Raw genomic sequence first — 11,109 nt, 5'->3', positions numbered from 1 at the left:
GATGGGCAATAAATGGTGGCCTTGCCAGTGATGACCATCCCACAAATGAAAAGAAAATGACCACCATTAATGTGGGCCTATACACTGCAAACTATCTGGTCATGGAGGGTCTCACACATAAACCCAATAGTGTTCTTGTTCAACCTCAACAGCTTGCATTTATTTGGTGCCTTTAACAAACTAAAAGGTCGCAAGGTACTTCACAGGAGCATTATCAAACACAATTTAACACTGAGCTACATAAGAAGGTAGCAGGACAAGGATGAGAATTTAAAATTGAGGCATTGCCTGAGTGGGAGCCAATGTAGGTCAGCAAACACAGGGGTGATGGGTGAACAGTAATTGGTGTGAGTTAGGATTAAGGCAGCAGAGTTTTGGATGAGCTCAAGGTTTTTTTTATTTGTTTTGTGGGATGTGTTTGTCACTGGGAAGGCCCACATTTGTTGCCCATCTCAAATTGCCCTTGAGAAGGTGGTGGGGAGCTGCCTTCCTGAACTGTAGCAGTCCATCTGGTGTGGGTACACCCACAGTGCTATTAGGGAGGGTGTTCCTGGAATTTGATATGGCGATAGTGAAGGAACAGCGATATAGTTCCAAGTCAGGATGGTGTGGGACTTGGGAGGGGAACTGGCAGGTGGTGGTGTTCCCATGCCTTTGCTGCCCTTGTCCTTCTAGGTGAAAGTCGTCGCGGGATTGGAAGGTGCTGTCGAAGGAGCCTTGGTGAGTTGCTGCAGTGCAGTTGATGGTACACACTGCTGCCACTGTGTGTCAGTGCTGGAGGGAGTGATGGATGGGGTGCTGATCAAATGGGCTGCTTTGTCCTGTTTATGGGGGGGTGGAAGGCGGGAGGTACCATTGAGGTAACAAAGGATGAGGGTTGCAGTAGCAAATAAGCTGAGGCAGCGACAGAGTAGAGGGTGGAAGTGGGCGGTCTTGATGACATAGAGCAAAAATCATGGGAAGTGACCAAGGGTGCTGAGGCTAACTGTCTTATTAAACTGAACCACACATTGTATAGTGTATTTATCCATGCAGCAGCCCAGGCCCATTAAACACTTACTTTTAATCAACAGCTAAGATACTTAGGACAAATGACACTGCTTCTGAGTATGTCACTTTTATTCTGTGTAATATGATGAATACACTATATAAGCTATTGAGCACATTCAAAATCCATTTGCAACCTTTAATGATGTGAAAATAATTCAACATTCCTATTAATGTTAACACATAAGTGCAATTACTAATAAGCATCTCAAGTTGTTGCATATTTTCAGAGAGAACAATGTTGGGGATATGATTTATCAAGAATGAGTGAGATAATTGGATCTGTTGAACGTATTTCTATGGCCCCAGCATTTTGTAAATATTTTTCCAAATCATACACAGACAGAGAGGATTAAAAGTAGAATATATCATGCATCCTATTCCAGTTGGCTGTGGACTTGTTTCTATCATTTGATGGGATTATTAAGAAAGGGCAATAACTACTGTTGCATTTCAGCTACTCCCCCTCTGTGCCTTTGCAGCCAGTGTACTCTATATTTTCTGATCTCTGTACAGAAGGGTTTGATGAGTCAACACGGTGGCACAGTCTCAGGGTAAAGGCCAATCATTGAGGACTGCGATGAGGAGAAATTTCTTCACTCAAAGGGTTGTGAATCTTTGGAATTCTCTACCCCAGAGGGTTGTGGATGCTCCATTGTTTATTTAAAGCTGAGATAGACAAATGTTTGGTCTCTCAGGGAATCAAGGGATATGGGGCGTGGCCAAGAAAGTGGAGTTGAAGCCAATGATCGCATTGAATGGCAGAGCAGGTTCGATGGGCCATATCGTCTACTCCTGCTCCTATTTCTGATGTTCTTATGTTTCCCCTGCCTGCTGCATCACTTCAAAAGCCCGAGCTGCTTGAACATCCAATTACAGACAAAATCCAAGGACAGGTAAGATCCTGCTTTAATATTATTAGTTACTAAGATTTTGTTATTAGTCTACTCATATGTCATTGGTTCCAGATTCATAGCTTTTGTGATTTAATTTGATTGGGGGAATAATATGACATCATCAGATTGGCTGAATGGATTGTCTGTGTTATGATATTACAGGTAAAACATACATCCAGGGGGCCACCAGGAAGTGTCAATGAGGCCATTCATTCACTGAAAAATGATGTTGGTTTTAAAAATAAAAAAATTACTATTTAGTTCATGCCATTTTATGCCACAGTAACTGAAATGTTTATGTTAATTATGAATACCAATATAGAATGGGGGCTGGTTACATTATGATTGGTTTGAAGTTTAATTTATATTCTCTGGCCCTAATTAGCGTCATTGGTGTCAGAGCCCATCAAGCATAATTTTAAGGCACAGCTCATGTTGCTTCACTCCATTTAGTTAACAATTTTTTCAATCCTTCCTTGGTCTTATGAAATGCAGGTTGAAGGTAGTTGCTCAGTTTTTGAAATAGTTGATATATTTTGTCAGTGTAAGGAGTGGACCTCTTGTACCATTTCTCCAATTTGTGAGCAACACCCTTGAATGTCTGATCAAAACGATTAGCTATGAGGCTCAGGTTCCTACTGTAATGCTGGAGACCATGGCGGACCTGATCCAGCTTCGGAATAAGTGCAGCAGACATTTCTTTGCCCATCATTTCATGTAACTGTTCAGCAACATAGATTATCCTGGTCTGGTTAGAAATATAATTTCTGATGGGGATCCCCTTCCACTTGAGTTCTTGTGTCAATAATGATAGCTCGTGCACTGGTTTGCCAATGAGTACACCGTGAAATTTAGAAATACCTGGTAGGTACGTCCTTTGTAGAGGGAAAAAAAAAGATATTACAAAGTCTGGACAATTTACATAAACTTGCATAGAATCTACAGCACTGAAACAAGTCTTTCGGAACTCTATGCCAGTGTTTATACTCCGCACGAGACGCCTCCCACCCTGCCCCATACCCTTTATTCCCTTCTCCCTCAAATATGCAGCAAGCCTCCCTTAAATGCAGCAAAACCATCTGATTATTCAATGCTATTATCTATTCATTGCTCTGCTTTTCCCACTCCTTGAGTGATGCAAATACACAAAAGGACCCAGAGCTAAAAATGGTTCCCCACCTGGTTTTGGACAAGTGGGTTGTGATTCATGACCCACCCAAGCCCGTTCCCATTGAGGCAGGTAGCACGCAAACTTGGTGCTGACTCCTCATTTACCTGATTGGTCTGAATGAGACTCAGGTGGCTGGCTGCCAACGCACTCAGCAGGAGGCTGAGCAGCGTGCACTAATAGCAGGTGGTGCAGCCAGCCTGCTCCTTTTAAAGGCAGTCTGCCTCTCTTAAAGGGCAACTGTGAGCTGCTGCTGACTGCCTGCACTGACACTGGCTGCATGTAGGAGCTGGACAAATGGAGCACCAGAGAAGAGAGAGGGCTCCTTGGTGCTGAAGGTCGAGAGGTGATGTTTCTGCGAGGGAGCCGCAGTCCCTCATGGTAAACCCTCAGAAGGAAATGAGAGCAGGTGGCCATGGAGATCATTGCCCGGAGTCTAGCCCCGAGGAGCTCACAGCAGTGCCGCAATACGTTCCCTGAATTCATGCGTGTGGTCCAGGTCAGTGAATGCATCTTCAAAGGACATCTCCTACCCATCGCACCTTCAACATCTTCCACTGTCCAATGTATCACACTCCTATCACTCAACCATCAGCAGCCCTAGCACTCAGGACTCAGGCCTAACGTTCAGATATTCCACCTCACCCTCACACACATTCCAATGATGCCAGCCTCACACACAGCTCCGACCTCTCTTTTCTGATTTTCTACTTTCTACTTTCACACACCCAACTAATGCCACCTGCCCAGCCACAGCTGCCCAAGGAGGAAGATGAAGAGGCCCCGTCACTTGGTCTGATACTCCCTCTTGTAGCCAAATGTATGTTCTTTGATGAGTGACCAGAGAATGCAGTCCACATTTGGAATTTGCGCATCAAATCAGCCAGATCTGGCCATTTGGGAAACAGACCCAGTAGCACTGCAACTGCAGCCCCCGTACCTGTCGGAGGCTTGGCCTTCCATGCCACATCCAGTAACTCATCGCAACACTCCCAAAAACACTCCACAGTATGTCCACAAAGTTTACAACCACAGAACTCAGTCTAAATATACTTTTTTGCAAGTTGGATGGTTGGCCCTTTAAATGACGCTACTGGAGGTCCCTCGTATAGCTGGTCTTTGATGACTGACAGAATGTGTTCTGTGGACCTGCACTGTCTAAGTTTAGAATTTGCGTGTCAATTCAGTGGGATCAGCTGCTTGTTGTCCTGATCTGGCCAGTTGGGAAGCTTCCAAAGCTACGGAGGGCATGATCTCCTGCCTCGTGTTCCACATGAGTGGGGAATCAGCCCACTTGTGTAACAGCACTGTTGGTGCACCTCCACCCCAAGGACTGCAATGATTCAAGAAGGCAGCTCACCACCACCTTCTCAAGGGCACTTAGGGATGGGCAATAAATGCTGGCCTGGCCAGCGACGCCCACATCCACAGAATGAATAAAAAAGAATCCCCCAACTGACTTAAATTACAATTATAACAAACAGGGCAACTTGCATTTATATCCTGCCTTTACATTAGTTAAATGTCACAAGTTGCTTCACAGGAGCATTATCAAAGAAAAATTGATACCGAGCCATATAAGTTCATATTGGGACAGGTACCCCTTGGTCAAAGATGTAGGTTTTAAAGAGCATTTTAAAAGAAGGAGACAAAGGTAGAACTACTTGAAAATAGCTTGATAGTTTTAATAGCTGGTAGTTAACTACTTACAAAGCTGATTTGGCCACCTCAGTCTGTGCAATGGCACTAAGAACAACTCCAGCTGCATCAAATCCTTTTTCTAATAACTTCAGATAGTTTAGCTGCAAGTGTATAGATTTGTTGGATATGGATTCATCCCGAGGGATGACACCACCCTGGATTACTGGGCAAGAACATAGAAAAAAAACTGATTAGTGCTTCTTTTTATGCATGATTATTATAAAGATGGTATGAGTACCTACCTCCCTGATGCCATTATTAATTTGTGTATTTTTTCCCTCAGTCTCCTCTCCTGAAGACATGATCCTTGCTGTAGGACAGGTTGATGTCCATAGACACACCTTGCAGCCGAGGGTGCTGTATAGCAATGAGGAGCAGAAGCTCTTGCTCTCCCTTGCCCAGGGTTACTCGGATCAAGTGTTGTGACCCAAGTGCTAGTCACACATTTCTAACATCAAACATAATAAACAAGCATGTTCACCTCATCAAAACATCACAAAGCCCTTCACATGCAGCTAATTACTTTGAGGCAGCCATGCTGTGCACAGCAAGATCCCAAAAACAGCAATGAGGAGAACGAATGAAGAATGAATGTTTTGAAGAAGCATGCTGGAGGGAGAACTGTTGGCCAGGACACTGGAAAAACTTGCAGCCTTTCTTTGGATACTGTCCTGGGATCTTGCACTACCCAAATAGCCAGGGTGTCAGTCTAATGTCTTATCTAAAGGACAAGGCAGCATTCCCTCACAGCAGCATCAAAAATGAATCCCACGGCAATTCATTTTGAAGATGCCCTTACATGAAGAAGAATTGAAGACCCACGTTAAAGAGATTTGCTTTAATTCTGGTCCATTTCATAAAAATAACCAATTTGGGGGGGAAAAAATCAGTAATTTATAACATTTTCCTCTTAATGTGTTTGTTTATATCTATAGATGTCAATCAAAGCCATGGCATTGTCTTGGCCCACAGAGTGTGGTCTAGCAGTAGATCATTTGACATCACCTCCAGTCCAACTGGGTCACATGTTAGGTGACCCTGGTTTCCATAATCTTACCAAGGCCATTTTAAGCTGGCTGCACCAAGATGTGCTTGAGGAAGGGCCTTTGTTCACTTTCTGCTCCTCCTATAGAGAGATGCTTCCATTGAATTCATCCCATTTAGCAATACAGCTTCAATCATAAACTCAATGGATAATTGAAAGGAATGTGCTCCATTCTCCAGCACTAATGTCCTTCATCCTGATGAATGCATGGGGGTAGATTGTAGGTAGCTTAAGTTTGCATCTGGCTCACTCTGTGCTGAGGTGGGATTGCCGAATGCTGATATATAGTGCAAAATGTGGAGAAATGTTTGATCCCAGCACTAATGTACCTCATCTATGGAAGAATTGAGCTTGCATTCTGCTACTCAGCAATCTAGGACATAGTTGTTGTAATGTACTGCATTGCATATGTTCTTATCTATAGTGCCATGTGCTCCCTGCACTACACAGGCAATGGAAGCTACAAACTGAAAGTGTCAATGTTATATATTGTATATTGCTGTGATTTTCTACAGTATTGTTTTCTTTTCAATGTTCATTGTGTTTTGTGTTAGTTTGAAGAGTTTTTGTTTTTTACCTTTGACCACAAGGAGTACCAAAGTAACTGCAAATATCTTCATGATGGTGTCCGGTCCTCAAACCACTGTGAAGGCTAGAGAATTAAATGTATATAATCATTATATTTACAACAATTTACGGAATAGAGAGCTCATTATCATCCATACAATTCATTACCAAACATACAAAGTAAATATAGAATTAGATAAGTAGTGAAGATTATAGTTTGGTTTGTTCAAGTCACTGGAGTAACTCATAGGTGTCTGATGGAAGATAAGATTTTCCCAGATCCTGGGTAGTTGACAGACCCATTTCTATTCTCCCTGCCATCTCATTCTTATAATCAATTTTAATGTTTACTTTTCTGCTCACCCTTTTAATTTTTCCAGATATTTCTTTCGCAGCACAGCAAAACTGTGGAACTTCCTCTTTCCCAAGTCTTTGCCTCTTCCTGCAATCAGGCTTATAAAACTCAAGCGTGGTCTCACCTAATCCCCAATTTCTTTTGTTTAACCTTGTAACGCTTGCTGTCAGCCTCCACCATTGTTCCTTGGACTCCCAATTTTAAAAAAAATTTAGAGAATGCAAATAGGTAAAAATACATGAACGCATTAATAATATTTAGAGTTTCTGACATCTTTTTGGAATTTTTCCCTATTTTTACCTATTTCCTTCATTTGAGTTTGAGTAAATGCGACTGACTGCTTACTGTAGAATTTGAGTCCAAATCTACCCTGGACTGATAGTATGAAATAAAGGCCCACCCGGGTGTGAAATTGAAACCCGACCCGACCACATCCAACCCGACCCGACCCAGGCCCGAGTCCATTGATTTTTTTCCCGAGCCCGACCTGACCCGACCCGACTATTGTAATAAAGTTAATTAAATTAAACAGGTTATTGTGCTCTACCTTTTCCAAATGTTGTGATCCTCCACTCTGGCAGCACGATCCCCGTCTTGATGTCCCGGCTGAATGTTCAAATTTTGAAGAATACTTCCCTCCCTGAGCAAGGCAGCACCGTGTCCGTGTCCAGCCCGAGCTGACCAGAGCCCGAATGCCGGACCCGGAAAAGAGACCCGACCTGACCCGAACCCAACAAATGTCTTCGGGTCTGGTTGGGTTCAGGTCGGGTAGCCATGCTTTAATGTGAAAGTCTTGCTCTCTGTTCCTCTCTGTTGGTTATTCGGTTTTTATGTGAAAGAGGTAGCCTACCAGCTACTAGACGACAACCCAATGTACCAAAAGCATCTCCCCTATTTTCAAGTCTTTTCATGGTAACTTATTCCACAGTTCTATTGGGCTGCGGATAAATGGCTTCCCTTCTTCGTCACAATTTTTACCTTGTGTCATATCATTAGTTTAACCTATTAACCTAACTGCTCTTCAGTTCTAGTCAGTAATAACTCTACAAGGTCTACTATTTGCAACTGATCAGTATGGATGTAGACTACCTGGATAGTGCTCCTCTTCCTAGGAGTTTGAAGGTCGGACAAAAATTAGCAATCTTCTTCAGACAGGCCATGGGATAGACTGGTGTGAGAAGTGGAAATATTCACACTAAAACAGGAGAGAGTGTTTTTCCCAAGACTGGAGCAGAGTAAAAGGATATTTTGTGCAGTTTACGGTTCTGTACTGAACTGGATGCATGTAGCTGACACTGGGTGAGAATACTTTGGGAAAGGTGTTCACTCCCTAGAACTGCCTACCATCATCTATTGAGGTGAATAAGCTGCTAATCTTTCAAATTCCTGCTGGTCTTCTCTTCTTCCAAAAATGCTCGTGTCTCATGAAACTTCCACTCTGCCCCCAAATCAGGGGGATGGTTCTAGTGTGATCACTTCAAACCTTCTCAAATTGTCAGGAAGTTATTTTGTCTCTTTTCATTGGACATTCGTCACTGCACATTAGAACCCTCTCAACAACAGTCATTTTTAATGAAACTGTGTCTGTTGTACAGGCCATAGATAATGACACAAGAATTATTGTAAAAAGAATACATACAGCCGGCTTTTAAATATAAAAAAAATCTACAATTAACCCATTCATTTTCTGCAATCTATAATAATAATATTTTTGTTTTTGTCTGTCTGGACTGTTTTGATTGGTCAGTTTAAAGAGCACTCTGTTGGTGGGTTTATTCGGTGGACGGTGCCTGGTGCATGCAGAGGCACAAGGGGCAAGTGGAGGACTGGAGTGCGTGATGCACGTGTGGCAGCCAATGGCTGGTGGCGGTGGCAGCAGCAGGGTGGGGGAGTTTGGTGGAGAATAAAAACAGCGGATAGTAACAGGAACCCAACAGCAAAAACACCCGGGCTGGAGAGATTGGTTCCATGAGGGATAGGATGGGATTGATGAGATGGATGGGGATGGAAAGAGCCCGATGGGGATGACATGAAAGAGATAGAAGAAATGGGATGTGGATGGCATGAGAGGGATGGCATGGGAAAGATGGAATGGCATGGGATGGGGATGGGGATGTCATTGGAGGGAGGGGATAGCATGGGGGTGGCATGGGAGGGGTGAATAAGATGATGGAATTGGTTAAGTGTGGCAAAACGGCAGGGACAATTATTTGGTACAACTTATTATTTGAAAGCTATTCTTTGTGCTAAAAATGAAGATTCCCCAGATTTGAATGAAAAGCTGTCAGATGAATTAACAGAATACATCAGTGTTGATTCTATAGACAAAGAAGATGATAACAGTCTGTACCCTCCAGAGTTTCTGCATGGTCTAACTCCAATGGGCATACCACCACACAAACATAGTCTCAAGGAAGCAGCAGTTTTAATGTTGCTACAAAACTTGAATCCTAAACAAGGACTTTGTAATGGAACAAGACTGGTAGTTAGGAAACTCTTTTCTTTAATGTTAGATGCTGAAATTGTAACAGGCAGATTTCGAGGAAATAAACTGTTTATTCCTCAAATAATATTGAGCCCAGCAGATGTAAACCCGCCTTTTCAACTCAAGAGAAAATATTTCCCAATTAGATTTTCATATTCCTTGACTATAAATAAGTGACAAGGCCGGACGCTTGACAAAATTTGTATTTCTATTCCGAGGTGTGTTTTTACACATGGACAGCTTCATGGAGCTTTTTACAGAGTGAGAAGTTTTGATTCTGTTGAAGTTTTTGGTGAAAGAATAACTAGAAATCCTGTATTTAAAGAAGTGCAATTGCAATAAAGGTACTGATTTGACCACAAATGTTTTGCGGGTCTCTGCTAGTTACTAATATTAAATGTAGGGAAATATAATTTTTTAACTGATGTCTAAAGGTTGCTCCTTTTCATGCCTAACACCAATAAATGTATTAATGCTTGGTGACAATAATTCCAACAAAAACATATACAAGCATATTTATATATTGCTGCAGTATCTGGATGAGAAAGTGCTCAGCATTAGGTCTATGTGATTCAGCGGATTAGCACTCAGTCCTTTTACATTTGGGCATAAATTAAATCAATTTAACTCCCAGCCTATGTGGCTCAATGCCATATTGGGAACTTAACCACACAGCCATTTGGGGACCTGAACAAAATTGGATATCAAAAAGTTTTTCATTGAACTGTCACTGAAGAACATATTCTTGTAATTTTACTGGTTTTCATGCACTGCTGTTGAAATCTCGGGAAACTGAAGAAGCATCTCTTACCTGGGTCAAATTAGTCCTCCTGCCCACAGTGCGGCTGCTTTCTGATCCTCAAATTTCTGAGGTTTATTAACTTGATGGAAACGTAGAATCAATTATCAAGATTTTTGACCTCTCCGTGTTTGCTTCTGGCAAACAGAACAAATTTACCAGTTCCATGTCTCTCTAATCTAATTAAACAGTAAGCTAGTTACCACTGTGGACAATTATATCTGTGGCTGACTGTAAATTTGCTGCAAACAGCCCTGTCCTTGAGAGAAGTAAATCCAAAGTAAAGTTGGAGTGAAGACTTCTGAAAACTCCCGTTCTCAATAATAAAGTTAAAACAGTACAGCCCCTAAGCAGGACAAGTGGAATTGATTGGAGTCATGCTATATCACCACATTACATCAGGTCACATCCTAGAAACATAGAATAGTACAGACATTCAGCCCATTGCGTCTGTGCCAGCTGTTTCAAAGAGCAAAGTCCCACTCTCCCGTTCCTTCCCGATATCCCTGCAATTTGTTTTCTCCTTCATGTAGCCTGTGTCTTTGGAACAGATAAAATGAATATTATGGGGTAATTTTAACTTATTCTGTCCGGAAGGAATCTGACTGTTTCAAGTCGGATCCTGTTTTTACTCCCCGTCCGATTTTGCTTTCAACTGACTTTCATGCACATGAAAATCAGGGCAGTTTGTAAAAACAGCGTTCAAATGATCCATCAGTTTCCTGCGAGGGGTGCAGGGGTTTAGGTTAAAATTACCTCCAAGTGCAATAGTGCAATTCAATCTGCTGCGGGAGTAGATGCAGGTTGATTTTAGATCACATATGGTAGGATTTACATTTCTGGCTAAGTGGTTAATGGATGAAAAGTGTGACGATGTGGTTAATCCTCAATTATATTGACATAGGGTTTCTCTGTCATGGTTATCGTGTTCATTAGTAACAACAAGCTGTGTCTCATAAATGTGCTTTACAGACACAAATACAATATTAAAATTATTACTGACATTGAGGAGCACACTTGAAAATACACAGAATGTTTAAGATTGT

At 42.1% G+C, this 11,109-nt stretch overlaps 1 protein-coding gene across 1 annotated transcript; it reads right to left on the bottom strand.

Annotated features, from left to right (window-relative positions):
- Window positions 1-1,101: 1,101 nt before the first annotated feature.
- On the bottom strand, window positions 1,102-10,344 carry LOC137381433 (uncharacterized). The gene is made up of 4 exons (XM_068054020.1): window positions 10,076-10,344; window positions 6,435-6,509; window positions 4,822-4,975; window positions 1,102-2,818 (listed from the first exon to the last, which is right to left on the bottom strand). Exons 2-4 carry the CDS (start codon window positions 6,475-6,477, stop codon window positions 2,374-2,376), a joined length of 642 nt encoding a protein of 213 aa, XP_067910121.1. The 5' UTR covers window positions 6,478-6,509; window positions 10,076-10,344; the 3' UTR covers window positions 1,102-2,373.
- Window positions 10,345-11,109: the final 765 nt, after the last annotated feature.

This window comes from Heterodontus francisci, chromosome 22, assembly GCF_036365525.1.
Source record: "Heterodontus francisci isolate sHetFra1 chromosome 22, sHetFra1.hap1, whole genome shotgun sequence".
Classification (NCBI taxonomy): domain Eukaryota; kingdom Metazoa; phylum Chordata; class Chondrichthyes; order Heterodontiformes; family Heterodontidae; genus Heterodontus; species Heterodontus francisci.
This window is presented reverse-complemented; position numbering and strand designations above follow the sequence as displayed.

Bases quoted from the DNA above. Each gene is read 5' to 3' on its own strand.
- LOC137381433 (XM_068054020.1), bottom strand. From the start codon at position 6,477: ATGAAGATATTTGCAGTTACTTTGGTACTCCTTGTGGTCAAAG. The intron at 4,976-6,434 runs GTAAAAAACAAA...GTTCTTGCCCAG, and splicing joins GGTACTCCTTGTGGTCAAAG to TAATCCAGGGTGGTGTCATC. The intron at 2,819-4,821 runs GTAAGTAGTTAA...CCCTCTACAAAG, and splicing joins GAGGTGGCCAAATCAGCTTT to GACGTACCTACCAGGTATTT.